The following is a 17,703-nucleotide window of genomic DNA, read 5'->3' on the forward strand; positions in this document are numbered from 1 at the left end:
ACTACAGAACGAGATGGTCACATACAAATTATAATAAGAGTGACAGAGAGCAAAATGTTATTTTTTGTCTTTGTCATAGTTTCACTTTTCCGCCGCTGCCACAAACGAGTTTGTGGCAAACAATAAGGACGTGACTTGTCAAGCTTATTATCCGCCCAAATTACGTAGGTTGTGTATGGTAAACTGTCAGCCATTTTTAAAGTGATTCTTAAATTCGCTCCATTATTCTATATCTGTCCCTTACGGGTGTACCCTTGTGTCAAATCTATAGTATCCTTCATCTGAGAGCTGAACGTAGTGAACGTGCTCTTCCGCGCTGCACTAGCGCCACGGCAAAACATGGCAACATGCTGTGGTCTGTACCGTATGGTCGGTCGGCCGTGAGCTTCACTTATGGAGAACTTAATAATATCTAATATTAGCGCGCGATTTTAAAAATGTTAGGGCAAGCCCGGCTTTTGGGCTTATATGGCTGTACCGCCACTGCCATCGGCTTAGCAGGCAGGTTTACTAATTACTACCAACTACCGCCAACCAGTCAGGCATAACTTACAGAAGGATAAGTAAGACTAGAAGGTATAGTTACCTTGTTTGCTTGCAATATGTTGAGGGAATGGTATTAACTGGATTTCTGTTAGCGGAGGTGCTGAAAGATGTAACTTCGGATAGGCTCTCTTCTTTAGTCTTTTTCCTGTCTTGCCAAAGTCTCTCTGTGCAAAATGATCACCACAAATATGACGAACTTCATGTAGTTTCTCTATCGGTATATGAACAAGATCTTCTTTTCCTACTTGTCTAACCCAAGTTTTACACCTGTAAGCAAGTTTAGTTTCGATCATTTATTTTATAGGTGTAGGTTTTTACAACAGGACAGTTTCTTTGTATCTTTCATACTTTCGGATTTCCCCATACTGTCCCACTTGAAAAAAACACTCTTTATGTAAAAGTGTATGTTGAGGGGGATACTGAAATAAATAATCAACTAAAGATAACATATAAATTAAATAACTTCGTTGAAGAATATCCTAGTGATCCAGGGTTTTTAGGGTTCTGTAGTCTACTAGAAAACCTTATAGTTTCTCCATGCCTGTCTGTCGGCCTGCAGACCTAGCTCAGTGACTAGTACCTACTAGAAAGCTATAATTTGATTCGTATATCAACCATGCCAGCAATAATACATATAATTATAAAAATTGGGATCAACCACCATTACAATCATTTTTAACAAAGGAGAACATTGTGAAGAAAGCTTTTTTAGGATTCCGTAGTCAACTAGTACTACGGAATATATAATAAGTACCTAGTAAAAGTACAGGAGGCTCACTCCTTTGATGTTCACAAAATGCCGCCATTCAAATTCTTACCTACACGCGAGCACATTATGTAAATCCCTAAACGTTTAAAACCAAGGGCCTACGTCAAGAAGTTTTCTATCTTGATTAAATGATTTTGGCTTACCGCTGTTCATCTTTAGGAAAGCAAGCAAAGAATCCTCCCCGGAGACGTTCTCTCACTCCACAAATCTCACAATATCGGCTTTTGCCAACCATTTCACTGTTTTACAGCAACGAGTTACAAATGAGTGTGATTCATACCTACATAAGATTACTTATAAAATAAAAAAAATATGATTATAAAATAAAAAGACAAAAGATTGTAAAATTGAAGTAAAATTAAATTTGAAATGCCGCCATAATGACATTTATGAATTATTTTTTTTTATGGCCTGGTTGACAATTATGACATCAAAATAACCAGTGTTGCCAGTAATGTGTTATGATGTCTCTATGTTGACACGTTGAGAACCCGAACGCCATACAATCATTTCTTATATAAGAGTTTCCAAAGACTGCTTATTATTATCTGTGTACATTACGTCACACATCGTTTTCTAGTGTGATGTGATGTATCAACCTACTTATTAATCTGTGAGTGAAGACAAGTGAACGTGTATTGTTTTCGTGATATTTCAAGATAAGCTATCGAAAGTTATTTTGGTATTTAATTTACAGTGATTAAAATTTCGAGTTTTTAAAATGGCTCCTAGTATTCAAACATTTGTCAACAGTTTTCAGAACCGACTGTGAGTATTATCTTGTCTGCATATTTCGTTGTTCAGATTCATCTTATGCTGAAGATATTCAGGAATTTTAGGTCATAATTTGTGTCGATTCCTCTTTATATTTACATGTTATTTAATACGTTTCGCAACTTAGAATGTTGTTTAACTGATGTAGTTTACTAAATTGTGTGCATTCTCCATTATTCTAGAACGTCTAGAAAGTGACAAAAACAAACAATGTAGGACAAAATGTATATAGACACATTAAGAATAGATAGAATAAACTTGATGACTTTATAATCATAATCTTATTCGTTTTCGTACAGTAGATTATCGTTCAGAGCAATACCTATTAGTCAAATTTCTTCGTCGTAAATAGACAAAACACACTGACGCGTAATATGAACCACTTGAACCTGGTGAAGTTAATGGTGGTACCATTTACTCTTTTTAACGAAGTCTTAAGTCCAAACTAATTACAAGCAATGGTTTATCACTTACCATAATATGAATTTTACATTCCAGAGTATAAAATATCATTATAGATTTGAACAAAGGGAATGTACCATATGCTGACTATAAGCAGTATCTATATTAATTTTATATTCCTTTAAATATTACTAAAGAAACAAATATTATTTTCAGGGAACCTCCAGTCCGCCAACATCTGAAAAATGTGTATGGGGCGCTCACAATGACATGTGCCTCTGCCTGTGCAGGAGTGTATGTTGACTATGCTATATTCCAAGCTGGAATTATCTCTGCTATTGCCGGAATCGGCTTCATGCTGATGCTCCTCGCCACACCTGATGACTATGGCAAGAACACAAACAAGCGCCTTGCATACCTCTTGGGATTTGGGTTAACATCAGGTATGTTTAATGTTATTGCTTGTGTTTAGACTCTAGAACATTCTTTTGATTGTATCTGAAATGACTCATCACTGTTGAACAATGGTTTTGATTTCATAAATAACCTCATAAACAAAACGTATACACCGTGTTTTTTTTGTTTTCTGTTAAACAAAACATATACACCATGTATATCACTTTTATATCATTTTTTTTGCCTTTTCGGGTTAAATTCGATACATAGTTAGACTAGGCGAGAGGCAACCTTCATTATCAGGAACCATTTGCCAAGAGTGGCACTGAAGCTTTAGTAGTTTATGTGTTCTGCCTACTTTATTATATCATTTTATATCATATTATTTTTTCATCATTTCATACATTATAAATGAATTTATTAGTGTGAGAGACCCTTAAGAATAACATTCAAGTTAGTGTCAAGTGATTGACGGCACATGTCAAAACAAATAACATTAGGAATTGGTAAAGGCTGTCACACATGTTCAGTAATTATCTTTATTTTTTGAATAACTCGATAACCATAAGACTTTAAGACGCTAGTTTCTTAGAGAAATTAATTGTATTTGATCTAAAGAACCTTCCCTTAAAGTTAACGGAATTCAATAAAAACAGGGTGTATAGGTATTCAACATTGCAAGCCAACTATTAGGAAAACTGTTTACAATATTTAAATACATAAAATTCCAAATTTAATCTGGTTTTCCAATAGCTGTTGAATCTGGCTGTATGCCTATTGGGACAGTGTAGTTGTTGTTGCCAAAACACATTGTGGATAGGGCTACTTATATAATGGAAAATTAGGCTTATTTAACTGATGGTACACTAAATCACTTTGATTTTGAAAGATTAGGTACAATAGTGATAATAGGTTTAAAGCTCAGCCACACATGCGCGTTTTGATAGCGTAGGCGGAGCGTGAGCGGAGCGCAACGATAGCAGTGCGCCGGACGAACGCTGGCGTTGCGCCCAGCGGACGCCGGCGGGAACTGACGAGCGCGAATTGCGAGTGGAATGCGCGTGGATTGCGACGTTCCGCCAGCGCACTGCTATCATTGCGCTCCGCTGACGCTACGCTATCAAAACGCTTTATGTGTGGCAGAGGCTTTAAGCACAATTGCCTAGGTGCAGTATTTTATGAACTTCTAATTAGGAACTCTAAATAGATAACATTTCATTTATAATGTATGTTTGTATATTAAAAAACATTTCATCTTAGGTATGGGTTTGGGCCCATTGCTGGCCATTGTCAATGCAATCAATCCTGCCATCATTGTGACCGCACTCATGGGCACAACACTGGTGTTTGTCTGCTTCTCCATTGCCGCTATGCTGGCTGAGCGAGGCAGCTGGCTGTTCCTTGGAGGCACCCTGGGAACTCTGGTGTCTTCTATGGCTATTATGAGCCTTTTCAACATCTTCATGCAGTCACGAATTCTGTACCAGGTATGTTTCTAATGAATGTGTACCAAGTCATGTTATAATAATATCCCTTGCTTTTGCACATAAAGTAACACAAAAGCACTGAATTTACTCATAATTTCATAGATTTATTCTTATGAGAAAACCTCTGTTCAAGCAAATTTTATTATTAAATGCAAGTCATTCAATTTATTATATTGTCATGATGACAATGTACATTTTTCATAAGTCACAAGCAAAGATTATATTTCTAAAATCCTACAACTCCTACAAGGCATATTACATAATACCTATTATTTATTCTGTGCTACATGTTTCCAAATCTGTAAAATAAACAATTCAGTGAAATGAACAACAGATTACAAATCATTGCCAAATCTCAATGTTTACAAATTTGCTGAACTTTATTCCAACGTAATAAAGTCTAGTAATAATTTACCTTAGTACTAAACTTAGATTGTTCCATCTTCCAGACCCACCTGTACCTCGGCCTGCTGATGATGTGCGGATTCGTGCTGTTCGACACTCAGCTCATCATTGAGAAGCGTCGCCTTGGCAACAAGGACTTTGTGCAGCATGCCCTTGAACTGTTCATTGACTTCATTGGCATCTTCCGCAGGTTGCTCATCATCTTGACACAAAAGGTTAGTCTACTGTTACTTTCATTAGTTATTGAACAGCTGAACATCAGGAAGCGTCGCCATGGCAACAATGACTTTTCCGCAGGTTGCTCATCATCTTGACACAAAGGGTACTGTTACATTCAAACATCTATTGAACAGCTTTGTCGCCATGGCAACAATGATCTCGTGCAACACGCCCTTGAACTGGTCATCGACTTCATTGGCATCTTCCGCAGGTTGGACTGTTTAATTTCTAAAAGTTAACATCAAATGCTGAACTAAACATGCGCGGATCCTGGGGGGGATGTCACGACCGCGCTTGGAATACAACACAATACATCGGATCACTTTTCGATGACTCATCTCTCGTAGGAATCTTCAGATCAACAGAGCACTTATCATAATTATTATTTCGAACTTTTTCCTAGTGATAGGGATGCCTATCACTATCACTATCAGTATGACAAAGTTTAAAATACAAGAGTATTGCCGAAAACCCATGACGCAATAAAATGTAAGTCATGCCGAGTCTGAAACCTAATCATAAGTAGTACTTAGCTACTGGCTTAACTGGCTAACCACGCTCTATGACTCGACGTAATAAACGTTATCTATTTATTTTTGTAACGACTACGATAGAAGTCATAAAAATAATCTCAAGTATAATTTGTAATATTCCGTGATATAAGAAAATGTACGAATGTGTATTTGATTTCTAAATACTGGTATTTTCCTTGTTTCAGGAGGAGCAGGATCGTCGCCGCAAGCGTGAATAAATTATGAACATTTTATAAGCAGTTTACAGAAATTAAATGTCCAGTAGCACTAATGTGCATGATAATTAACTTCATTGAACCACCCACCTTTACAGTTAACAAGAAAAGTGGCACTGTGTGCATTAGTGTTACCAGGCAAAAGGGATTGTTGGTTTATATAATAACACTAATGTGTTACTTTCAAACTTATATGAGTATATAACTATTTATTTTGTTGGTAAATTTAAGAGGTCGTAAATAAATCATTTGGAACAGTACCTACATTTTTTATCCACTTTTTATTTGAACGGCAGCATCGTAGTTTCGAGAAGATTTCCTACCTATTTTCACAAAAGTTTATTGATGATTTAATTAATAAAATATAACCAATTAAAACTCCACTGGTGGCGAAGCCGGGAAATCGAACCCGGGTCTCCAGCTAACGCGGCTGACGTGATAAACCGCTACACCACCTTCTTTCTCTTTAGTGTATGGTATCTATTTCAGTTTATATCACTACATAGTATAAAACAAAGTCACTTTTTCTGTCCCTATGTCCCTATGTCCCTTTGTATGCTTAAATCTTTGAAAATACGCAACGGATTTTGATGCGGTTTTTTTTAATAGATAGAGTGATTCAAGAGGAAGGTTTATATGTATAATAACATCCATTAAATAGTGGAGAAGTACTGTTATTTTTGAGGTTTCTAATGTGATGTCGTAAATAATTACATGCGGGTAGATTATATTTATTTGTCTACCCCGAACATTTATATAAATTAATATCGGGTAGTTTTGTGTTGTTTACATAGGGTGACATTTTGCTGGGACGTCAGTCTTCCGCAAGGTCTTCCGCGACCACGGCCAGTGCAACCTGGCCGAAACGTTGGGAAAAAAGGTAAAAATAATGTTAATTAATCGCATTCGACCTGTCTGTATGTGACTTTAAATATGTGTACAAAGCGCGAGAACTTAGTGTTATCTTGATAAGGGATAGGGATAGCGATAGGGATAGCGATAATCGTAAATTCGTAAATAAACTTAAAAATAAACTTATGCTTGAAGCGTATTACACTGTTGACGAATTTTTCAACGACGTGCACTCTTGAACTGGTTCACTATACCAACCATTTTGAATTATAAAATTGAAATGTATCTTCGACAGCATGTTTGCATTAACTATGTAAGTTATAAGTGCCGACTGTAGACACTTAATAACAAAAAATAACAAAGAAGAATGTATTTATATGTAATTTTGTTGACATGTAAAACTATGTTTGATAAAGGAATAAATGAATGAATGAATGAATGAATGATAGGGATAGCGATAGGGATAGCGATGTCACTACATAGTATAAAACAAAGTCGCTTTCTCTGTCCCTATGTCCCTTTGTATGCTTAAATCTTTGAAACTACGCAACGGATTTTGATGCGGTTTTTTTTAATAGATAGAGTGATTCAAGAGGAAGGTTTATATGTATAATAACATCCATTAAATAGTGGAGAAGTACTGTTATTTTTAAGGTTTCTAATGTGATGTCGTAAATAATTACATGCGGGTAAATTATATTTATTTGTCTACCCCGAACATTTATATAAATTAATATCGGGTAGTTTTGTGTTGTTTACATCTCCGGTGACATTTTGCTGGGACGTCAGTCTTCCGCGACCACGGCCAGTGCAACCTGGCCGAAACGTTGGGAAAAAAGGTAAAAATAATGTTAATTAATCGCTTTCGACCTGTATGTGACTTTAAATATGTGTACAAAGCGCGAGAACTTAGTGTTATCTTGATAAGGGATAGGGATAGCGATAGGGATAGCGATAGCCATAGCGTTAGCGATAGCGATAGCGATAGGGATAGAGATAGGGATACGGATACGGATACGGAAACGGATACGGATACGGATAATATGGGTATCGTTAGAGGGATACGGATAATCGGTCGGCGGTCTCTTACAATCAAAGTGCTCTAAGACGATCGTTGTTTGCTTGCTTGAAGATTACGTTTGCGATAAGTATAAGCAAAATGTAAAAAATTGTAAGGGATAATAGAAAAAAGTACTTTTTACCCACCGATCATATAGTGTCGAAATACGGGCTATGTGGGATGTTTATTAAGGTTTCCCCAGCGTATATAGAATTACCTACGCTGTGGTCGATGTGTAATATTTCTACAATCATTGCAAGCAAAAGTATTATGTGCAATCGAAATAATCGCAGATAAATATACCAGAGAAACCTAAGGATCCAAATGAAAATCTTAATGAATACTTTTATTACGCGGGCGAAGCCGCGGGTAAAAGCTAGTTTTATATATAGTAGTGTTACTACTTAAAACACTTTCGAAACCGGGCTCTACGCGGCGCTACGACATTTTCGCTACATACGGGGAAACCCATGTAATCGGCTACGCTTCTACGAGCGGTGTACCCGACAGTCGGGTTCTTGGTAGCGAAAGTGTTAATAAAATAATTTGATTTGTTCCCGACATCGTTAAATTAAAACTCCGCCAATAAGGTTTTAAGAGTTGCTTGTTTCACATCCAAATATCTGGGCGACCGAGCTTCGCTCGGTTCTGTTTCGTATCCTTGACCTGTGTCGCCATCTAGTTGGAAAATAAATAGTACCTACATCGATCAATCGAAAGAACTCTCAGTCTTAACAACACAACTACTCCACACGAGATGGCGCGCGTTTCGTCACAAAAGCTCAGTGTATTTTTCTATTCGTGTTAGCCTTGACCTGTGTCGCCATCTAGTCTTTGAAGTAAATAATACTTACATCGACCGAAAGACTTCTGTCTCAACAATACAACTACTCCACACGAGATGGCGCGCGAAGAAAAACGCGTGAAAACTCGAAAATTCGCGTTTTCCGGGACCTAAGGATATGTTAGATCGATTTTTCACCCACGAAAACCCCCACATAACAAATTTCAGCGAAATCGTTAGAGCGGTTTCCGAGATCGACGGTATAAATAAATAAATAGATAAATAAATAAATAAATAAATAAATAAATATACAAGAATTGCTCGTTTAATAGTATAAGATAATAGTATAAGATATAAGAAAGATTATTTACATATAGAGGTTTCATGAACACGGGTCGATACCACCTAAACATACAATTTTAATACGTCACACTATTGTGATAATTGCCAGGCATTCATTAGGTGCCTTTAAAGATAAAACTGGTATTGTCATAATTTGCGATACTTTCATCAAGACCAAGTGGTCTTTATCTTATCACTAGTAAAAGATAACGTAACATTTGTATTCAATGTTTAGACAAATGCTTTTTGTGATAAAGCTGACAATGACATCGAAACTAACTTTTTCAGTACAGATGGCGTTTTTTTTACGCACTAGTGCGAGAAGTGGTTCATTATATGCCAGGTCGAAACTTCGGAGGCTCATCTGTACTGAAACACGTCGTACGATACACGTGCGAAAAGGAAATTCGTAACTCGTGTCGATTTAAAACACTCCCTTTGGTCGTGTCAGGGGCGGCTCACTCCGCGATCCTTTCGCCGCGCTACAAGTACATGCCGGCGGCCGCGAGTTCGCGGCCCATTCAGTGGCGACGACCTTCGCGCGGCGCAATAGAATTCAATGTCGTCTGCACGCGTGCGGTCCGTTTGTTAATGTAGGTAAGAATTTAGAATGGCGGCGTTTTGTGAACATCAAAGGAGTGAGCCTTCTGTACTTGTACTATTATATATTCTGTGGTCGTGTTTTAATTTATCGCCACTCGTTTCGAACTTCCTTTTTTACGCACTTGTATCGTAATGTACTATTTTCGACTCCCGTACTGTTATTCGTCATTTACAGTGTCATGCATAGATCTTTAAAACCCTACATAAAAGATGCCAGCCGGGGCCCGGCGCCCCGCGCACCCACGCAAACGATATAGCTCTTAAAGCATTGTTAGGAAGCCTTTAATAGATATAGCGGGGGCGCGGGCGGGAGGCTGGCGGCGGCGCGGGGAGTGCTAGCGACAGGGTGAGTGCAGGAACAGAAGGGAGGCCACAGGGAGGCCGACGCGTCAAAATACAGGAAACAGTGCGAATCTCACGAAAGTTATTCTAGAAAACTATTAGAAAGTAAGTGCATGGTGGTAGAAAAAGTATTGTATGCAACGGTGTTTAACTGAGTCAAAAATACTCGTGGCGTCTTTATTAACAATTTTCGGCTTCGCCTCAAATTATTACTCACGCCGCTCATCTTTTTGGACCTCACGCCAGTTGCTTGGTTAGGTAACCAAGTAAAATAAAGAACAATGTTTTAAGGCACAATGTTTATTTTTAAGATTTCAATATAATTTTAAGTACAAAAAAGTAGGTTTGAAACCCATTAAATTAGTTGTTTTTAGTTTAACATTAAATACAGTTAAGTACATACGTGAAAAGGAATGTAGGCCTTGCATGCTTACTTAATTGAATTATTCTTACTACTAGCACCAGCATCTCAACTCTAGGGCACTGTAACTGATGATTAATGTCGTTATAAAATGTTGCTATCTCTTACAAACCTCTGCTGTTTTATCTCATGAATAATTAGGTACAATAGGGAACTTGACTGTAGTTAAAATAATATTATTTTATGCAACTGGCGTTTAAGTGAGATCAAAAAAGACGAGTGGCGTGAGTAACAATTTGAGGCGACGCCGAAAATTGTTAATAAAAACGCGACGCTTCCTTTTTTACGCACTTGTATCGTAATGTACTATTTCAGTACAGATGGTATTTTTTTTACGCACTAGTGCGAGAAGTGGTTCATTATACGTCAGGTCGAAACTTCTGAGGGCCATCTGTACTGAAAAACGTCGACGATACACGTGCGAAAAGGAAATTGGTAACTCGTGTCGATTTAAAACACTCCCTTCGGTCGTGTTTTAATTTATCGAACTTCCTTTTTTACGCACTTGTATCGTAATGTACTAATATGCAACGGTGTTTAACTGAGTATAAAAATACTCGTGGCGTTTTTATTAACAATTTTCGGCTTCGCCTCCAATTGTTACTCACGCCACTCGTCTTTTTTTGACCTCACTTAATGCTTAAACGCTAGTTGCATAAAATAATATTATACCATACACGAAATAAAGCATCAGTTAATTTTAAGAAAAACATGGACAGAAGTCATTTTTAAATCCAATTTCTATTTAATAAGTCTGGTAGAAATATATAAAGTAACTCGTTTTGACAGTTCTTAAAAAGAAGCTGATTTGACTAGGAGGCAAGTAGCCTATAATACTTATGTTATTCTTCGAAGGCCGCAAAAGTATGAGACATCACGCTCTCCAAATGCCAGTCGTCTCAAATGTTTTTGGAGACTTCCTTGTGAACAGATGACTGTACATCCATTTGTGAATATGAATAGCTGTAGGTATTATACTCGTACATTGAGTGAGGTGTATCAGTCTCTATGGCTGATGCAACGTTTGCCAAAGGCTGAATAGACGCCCACGCTAGACACGCTGGTGTGAAAGGTCACAGATCATCGTTTCGATCAAGATCATTTCCAGAAGTGGTCTACTGGAGCGGATTTGTTCACTTATTACTTACTTTACCGTTCCGCTATATCACTTTCAGGGTGTATTTTATTTTTGTCATACAGGAATAGCTTTTTAGCTTTATCCAATTCGTGATTAATTAAAATACCAATCAAGTTGCTGACATTTGCTTCGCTATTTGCCGTCTTTCCTGGATCTTCCGAACCCATTTCAGTATCGTGATTCTTTTTTATTTGGTACAATTTCTTTGTACATCTCTTTCTGCAACAACTACCCTTAGAAATACATTGTATTCTTGGAGCATCGGGTGTTCCACTTTTAACAATGTATTCGTATGTAGATACTCCTAAAATCCATATATAAACATGAAAACAACACAGATGCAACAAGGCACATCCTATTGCAAAGGCACTTACACACAGTACGATAAGAAACACTAAAAAACATATAGAGTTCTTACAGTACTTATTATAACTGGTCGCCTCGTAGATCGAGCAGTTAATGAATTGCTGTGCGGATACGCTTAATTTCTGAGGGTACGATAGGAATAGAATAATATCTGTAAGGCACAAACACGACGTAAACATGGATATGAACAAGGCGGTAGCGGCGGCAGTGATGAAAGCCGCATAGTTCCTTTGGCCGACGCAGTTGTTCAACCATTTGCAGTGGTGGTCGAAGTGGTCGACGCATTTGTTGCAAATGCTGCAGTGTTTTGTTTTCTTGCTGCTCGTGTAAATGTTGCACAGGTGACACCTCCCATTTTCGATGACGTGAGTGTGAATGCTTCGATCGAATTCTGGCACATTATTCACTTTCAGTTTCTTCAGGTCTTCTTCACTTGGGTCCAATAGTAACGCAGCGCCGTGTGACACGATGTGCGTTACGTATAAAATGATAAAGATGGTCAGTGAAATTATTTTTAATTCTTGAAACTGGATATTCACTAAAATTGTAAAATTTATTATGGCAGTGACCAGGAATATAATCCAACCAATAACTTGTTGATAGTGTAAAGGTAGTTGTAAACCGTGAAGCCTACGCTGAGCTCTTGGGGTTTGCTCAACAGCGCAACATTTGGCCATTTGTGGATAATTTAATAAGTTTTAATTGTATTTCTGCCCAATTGACATCGACGGAATAGTTTTATTGTTTAGGCCCGTTAATGGAAAAAAGTTCAATAGGACGATGCGCGCGCAAGCGGAAACGAGCTTGCTGATTTGGGACACAAACTTACAATGTTTTGGTGGCCAAATATGGAACTACAGTTCTTTCATATTAATTATGAAGCTAGTGGCGCCCTCATATAACTGAAACATGAGATTGGTAACATACAGCACAGTGGTTTGACCTAAATAACCATGGTAACTGAAACTTTGACCTTCTATTGTTATGAAAACATTTGACTTTGGTGCTAGAAACAATTGAATTGGAACTACATAATTATATACCTACAAAGGACGTAATTACACTGAGAGTAAACAAACAGTGCTTGTTGTATTAGTACCTGTAGTCACTACATTATGACTACAGGTACAAAGGTGTATTATAATGATACTAATAACACTCTTGATTTCGTAACAATAATAATGTAATGACCATTTTGAACACATCTCACGCTCTCATGCATACCTACTTCTGCTGCTTACCAATCCGACCCTATTGGTTGGTCTTTCATGTACCACATGATGAGATTGATGAGTCTAGCAAAAATATTTCAGAATCTCCAAAAGGAGTCTCTCCACACAAATTAAATACCGTCAGGTAATAACAAGATTTATATATGTTTTGAGTTTTGCTTGTCACCCTGACGATATTGAAAACCAAGCTCCATTAAAAATTTGATCTAATTCTAAACAAATAAAAACTATAAATCAAACTGTCTTATTTTGAAGTGGACATAAATTATAATATAAATATAAAATACATTTCCAACTTACATTTGTAAATATAATACAATCACATAACAAAAAACCTCTTATGTCGCAACATTATTTTCTGCACAACTAATGTTTTCTTTGGCATGTTTCATGGCCATTTCTCGTCTTGTCTTTACATGAATTCTGTGTCCCATGCAGTCAAGGTTCTCTTCAAAACATTTGTTTCTACAACACTTCTTGCAAAGATGATAGCCACATTTTCCTCCCTGAAAAAATATTTAAATTCAAATACTACAGTAAATAAAGGTTGGAGAGCTGATTGCGTACTGCGTAGAGTGTGCGAGTTATTCTTGACTTTCAATCCGGAGCTTCGAACCCGGTTATATCAATGATTTTGCGGAACGTATGTACAATACGAAATATCATTTCTATCAGCAAGCATTTTCCAGTTGCTTTTCGATGAAAGAAACCGGACCAATCCTAATAAGGCCTTTGGGCAGGATCTATAGTTGGGTTGATAAGTCAGATGGCAATCACTTTCGTAAACCTAGTTGCCGATCGGCTCCAGGTTTCCAAAGCCGTGGCAGAAAGCCAAAATAAAACGAGGAAGATGATATAATTAATGATTCCTTAACTAGATGGCGCTGATTGAGATGTTGCTTCCATAAACAAATTGCTAAAGTGAAAAAACCTATAGATAGCTTTTCTTTTTAGTTTTGAAAAGTGTTTGCATCCAAAATAAATTACTTACAAGAGGGTTAGGACATTTGTCGTTCGTACAAATCTCGCCGGTCCTCGGTTGCGGCTTGTTAGGTCTCCTCGAAACACGGCGAAGTTTTTTCATCTTCTTCCGCGATATTGTGGTTCCATCTGTGTCTTCGTGATTTCTTTTACATTGGTTATCACTGTCCTGATAAAAGAAGAATTGTAGATGCTTTTTTCTAAACTGATTAATATTATTTATTAACAATAAACATTTGTTGATCTCTGGACACTAGAAAAAGAACTAGAGGTTATTAATTTAAAGTTTATTTTTAGGCTTAATTTCAGCCGCGGTTGTATCAAGGGTGAAATCCCAAATCAGTAATACAAGTTTTAAAACTCGTTATTTATTAAATTGAAATATTTATATTATATTGTATATGATGTCGTAAAAAGTAGTATATTCACCTGATTTCTATTTAAATTCTCCATTTTTTGCGTATGTTCCTCTGGTGACATCCTTACATAAGGTTGGCATATCCATGGCGGCAGTATTAAATTAAATCCTATCTTTGTTACTGCTTCATTTTCCTCAAGGTGTTCCGTACCTTCATGGTAATTTAGATATTTACTTTTAATATTTCTACACACTTGTTTAAACTCTTGGAGGTTTTGTGCAGTAGCTAACAGTTGTCGGTCGTCATTGTTGTCTTCTATCGTAAAACTGTAATAAGAATGTCCAGGTTTATTATTATGAATGCTTATTAGTTGTGTACATAACTCTAGAGTAAATAGTAAAACGTTAAAAATAAATTAAAAGGGCGCTACGAGTCCTTGTATAGATTACTCATATGAGAGATAATTTCGACCTCGACAGCTGTGACCTGGGTGGCCGAGCGGATAAAGAGGCATCTCCCGCGATTGGAGAGTACGCTGGTTCGATTCCAGCCTCAGGCACCAGAGGACTTGGTCACTTTTTCTTTCATATGTGTAATTTATTTCGGTTTTAATTTATATACATAGTAGTGTGACTACTTTAAGACAGCACAAGTTGAAATATTTTCAATAGATTATAATTTAACTTGTGTTCATTAGAAATTAAAAGTTGTTAGTTAGATAACCCTTCAGTGGAGTGCATAACAATGTACAATTTACTTAGTAAAACAAAAGAAATCTTCTTCTTTTAATTCATTTTAAACCAAATAAAAAGTAACTAATTGACTATTTTAGGTTCATTATTGAAAATAAAGTTCTATCTAATTGTTATACATAAATAGATTATAGGTTCATATTGAAGTATTATTTATTTGTTTGTTATACCTGCATAAATAGATACCGTGGGATAGGTGGGCCTTAAAAGTATTATTTTAGTCTACTATAATTTATAAAATCTTTAATTAACATGACATTCACTGAAGTATTTACTACAACTTACATTTTATGAAATATTTTAAACAAATGTCCTCTAATATAAGATGATGGGCATGGGTACTGCTCCACCAAATCCAGGTATTCCTCAGCCATTTCCCAGGAGACAGGATTGACGCCACTGAACAGGGCCGGATTTGTGAGGATCCCCTCCGCACTCATGACGCCATCAACATTGGTGTACTCTATACACCGGTACACATCTTCTAAGCATTGAATGTTACCGTTTGCTAACATGGGCACTGACACTGCATCCCTTGAACAAAGAAAATGCTAAGTGAAATATATGCATAGCTGGGCATTAACTCGTTAATCGTTAATTAACGAAGTTAACATTTCGATTAACGGATTAACTTTTAAGTTAACTTGAAAAAATGTTAACGGACTCGTTAACTTCCGTTAAATTTCTCAGAGTCCGTTAATCGTTAATCTAGTAGGGCACAGGCGCCATCTGCGCTGCGAAAAACACGTTCTGAACGCTACTATAAAAGCCCGAAGTACGGCAAATCCTATGATTTGCTGGTAAATTCTAGGTTTTACCGATGTCGATTGCTAAAAGTCTGAAATATTACCTAAAAAAGTATTCTTCACGTGGATTTGCTTTTACTAACTTTGATTCAGTGAATCCTAAGCTTTACCATGGCGACTGTTGTAGTGATAGGGCAGCAAATTCGAGCCCTATTTACGACCACATTCGCTTCCCTAGCCTCTACCGCCCAAAGTGCCACAACAGTCCCGTCACCGCCAGCATCTCTCCTGACACAGCTCAGGCGATCACTGCCTTCCACGTGCAGCCCAGAATTCAATAGGCTATCTGTACTTCGGCCTTTTACAGAAATATAATACGTTATAGTGGATACTGATGCAACTAAATATTTAAAGAAAAGTTCATTTTTTTTCACGTGTAAACTGATTAACGATTAACTTTAACTTACGTTAAATTTGTCGAAATGTATCGCTTTAACGATTAACGAAGTTAACTTTTTTAGTAACGGATTAGCGATTAACAAAGTTAACTATTTGATTAACGGTGCCCAGCTATGAATATATGTTACATTAATAAAAGGGTAAAGAGAAAATGAAGTTTAATAAAATAGGTATAAGAGATATCTTAAGATAAAAGTGAATTAAAATAGGAATTAAGGCCTTTTTGGTCAAATAAGTCAAATTTTATGAGTAACTCCTGTTTTAACTATAAGTATTTTATTTTGAGGCCTGAATTTAATATTTATCACAGGTTAAAGTTACTTTAAAAAAAGTAAGCTCTATGGAATCATATATATTAGTCAAGATTTTAGATATAAAATGCAATGCTGAATACAAACCTAACAGCTTTGATATGCTTCCAACTGGCTATTCCTGTGAGAGGCCCTTTTTGTTCTCGGGTCCGGCCGTGAACTGTGAGCAGTTTGCATCCAGCATTTTGCAACATCAATGCATACTCTACAGACTTTTCAACACTTTCAAATATTCTCACCTTGCATGTGATTGGCACTGACACTGCTTTTGACATGGCTTGAACTAAAATAATATGTAAATTTATTATAATAGATCAGATATTAACAAACTATTTGCTTCACAAGAATTTAATAATTATGCTATAATAGAGGTTGAAACTTTAATTTATTTATGTAAAAAATAAATATTCAATTTAATTTATAGTGGTATAAATATGCAGGGAAATATTGAGATAATGTAAAAGGAATTTAACATATTATTGTGAAAGAATAAAATTAAATCACAAAATAACAGTAGAAAACATTATTTAAACAAGTAATAATTACCAATATTTTTCAATAATTCCCATTCATCTTGGAGGAAAGAGCCATATCTTCCTCTCTTAGCGATAGCTTGTGGACACCCCAGGTTTATGTCTATGGCGTCACAGTAGTTTTCTGCTAGCTTTGCCGCTGCAGCCATGGTTTCAGGGTTATTGCCACAAAACTGTAAAATAGAAGATGATAATATATGTAATAGTTACAGTAATTGCCCCAACTAAATTCCTTTATATTTTTAGAATTTAATAGTGAAATTTAGCAGTTCTTTTATTACTTAGTGTTGCACCTACCTGATGGCGCTCTCAAATCGCTTATCACTCTTATCAGTAGGTGTAAATTGTAAATAACACATATCCTACCTGTACAATCAAAGGTCTGTCTTCATTACATGTTTGTAAACTGTCCCTTCTGTACTTAGGGTCCTTTGTGAAGATATTACTGTGGAACATTGGAGTGTAACATAGCTGTGCGCCGTGACGACGACAGAGTAGTCTCCAAGCTAATTCACTCGCATCCACCATAGGTGCAGCCACAAAACGTGGGCGTTCTATTGATTCATACCAATCGTGCGACATTACTAATATATTTATTCTATATTAAACTAAAAATCTGCAAATAATAAATAGATAGACACTGCATGCACCATGTACCACGTGAGCGAAGTCTTGG

General features: G+C 36.6%; 3 protein-coding genes across 4 annotated transcripts; 1 reads left to right on the forward strand and 2 right to left on the reverse strand.

The window, feature by feature from the left end:
* Window positions 1-1,915: 1,915 nt before the first annotated feature.
* LOC125228206 (bax inhibitor 1) lies at window positions 1,916-6,006 on the forward strand. Its single transcript, XM_048132684.1, has 5 exons — window positions 1,916-2,083; window positions 2,708-2,934; window positions 4,148-4,374; window positions 4,824-4,994; window positions 5,717-6,006. Exons 1-5 carry the CDS (start codon window positions 2,037-2,039, stop codon window positions 5,747-5,749), a joined length of 705 nt encoding a protein of 234 aa, XP_047988641.1. The 5' UTR covers window positions 1,916-2,036; the 3' UTR covers window positions 5,750-6,006.
* Window positions 6,007-10,872: 4,866 nt separating this feature from the next.
* On the reverse strand, window positions 10,873-12,847 carry LOC125228296 (palmitoyltransferase ZDHHC11). Its single transcript, XM_048132800.1, has one exon. The coding sequence runs from the start codon at window positions 12,329-12,331 to the stop codon at window positions 11,300-11,302; it is 1,032 nt and encodes a 343-aa protein (XP_047988757.1). The 5' UTR covers window positions 12,332-12,847; the 3' UTR covers window positions 10,873-11,299.
* Window positions 12,848-13,123: 276 nt separating this feature from the next.
* On the reverse strand, window positions 13,124-17,696 carry LOC125228151 (tRNA-dihydrouridine(16/17) synthase [NAD(P)(+)]-like). Of its 2 annotated transcripts, none has more exons than XM_048132607.1 (7): window positions 17,394-17,696; window positions 17,041-17,200; window positions 16,582-16,777; window positions 15,264-15,512; window positions 14,297-14,552; window positions 13,878-14,036; window positions 13,124-13,392 (listed from the first exon to the last, which is right to left on the reverse strand). In XM_048132607.1, the coding sequence occupies exons 1-7, from the start codon at window positions 17,607-17,609 to the stop codon at window positions 13,225-13,227; spliced, it is 1,404 nt and encodes a 467-aa protein (XP_047988564.1). In that variant the 5' UTR covers window positions 17,610-17,696; the 3' UTR covers window positions 13,124-13,224. The 2 variants fall into 2 exon arrangements, with proteins under 2 accessions (XP_047988564.1, XP_047988563.1); XM_048132606.1 differs by having other exon boundaries at window positions 13,878-14,120.
* Window positions 17,697-17,703: the final 7 nt, after the last annotated feature.

This window comes from Leguminivora glycinivorella, chromosome 7, assembly GCF_023078275.1.
Source record: "Leguminivora glycinivorella isolate SPB_JAAS2020 chromosome 7, LegGlyc_1.1, whole genome shotgun sequence".
NCBI classification, from domain to species: Eukaryota; Metazoa; Arthropoda; class Insecta; order Lepidoptera; family Tortricidae; genus Leguminivora; species Leguminivora glycinivorella.

Excerpts from the sequence above, each read along its gene's own strand:
- LOC125228296 (XM_048132800.1), bottom strand. The coding sequence starts at position 12,331 with ATGGCCAAATGTTGCGCTGTTGAGCAAACCCCAAGAGCTCAGCGTAGG.
- LOC125228151 (XM_048132606.1), bottom strand. The coding sequence starts at position 17,609 with ATGTCGCACGATTGGTATGAATCAATAGAACGCCCACGTTTTGTGGCT. Across the intron at positions 15,513-16,581 it reads AAGCATATCAAAGCTGTTAG|GGATGCAGTGTCAGTGCCCA; the intron begins GTTTGTATTCAG and ends TCTTTGTTCAAG. Across the intron at positions 13,393-13,877 it reads ACAAATGTCCTAACCCTCTT|GGAGGAAAATGTGGCTATCA; the intron begins GTAAGTAATTTA and ends ATATTTTTTCAG.
- LOC125228206 (XM_048132684.1), top strand. The coding sequence starts at position 2,037 with ATGGCTCCTAGTATTCAAACATTTGTCAACAGTTTTCAGAACCGACT. Across the intron at positions 2,084-2,707 it reads AACAGTTTTCAGAACCGACT|GGAACCTCCAGTCCGCCAAC; the intron begins GTGAGTATTATC and ends TATTATTTTCAG. Across the intron at positions 2,935-4,147 it reads GGGATTTGGGTTAACATCAG|GTATGGGTTTGGGCCCATTG; the intron begins GTATGTTTAATG and ends ATTTCATCTTAG.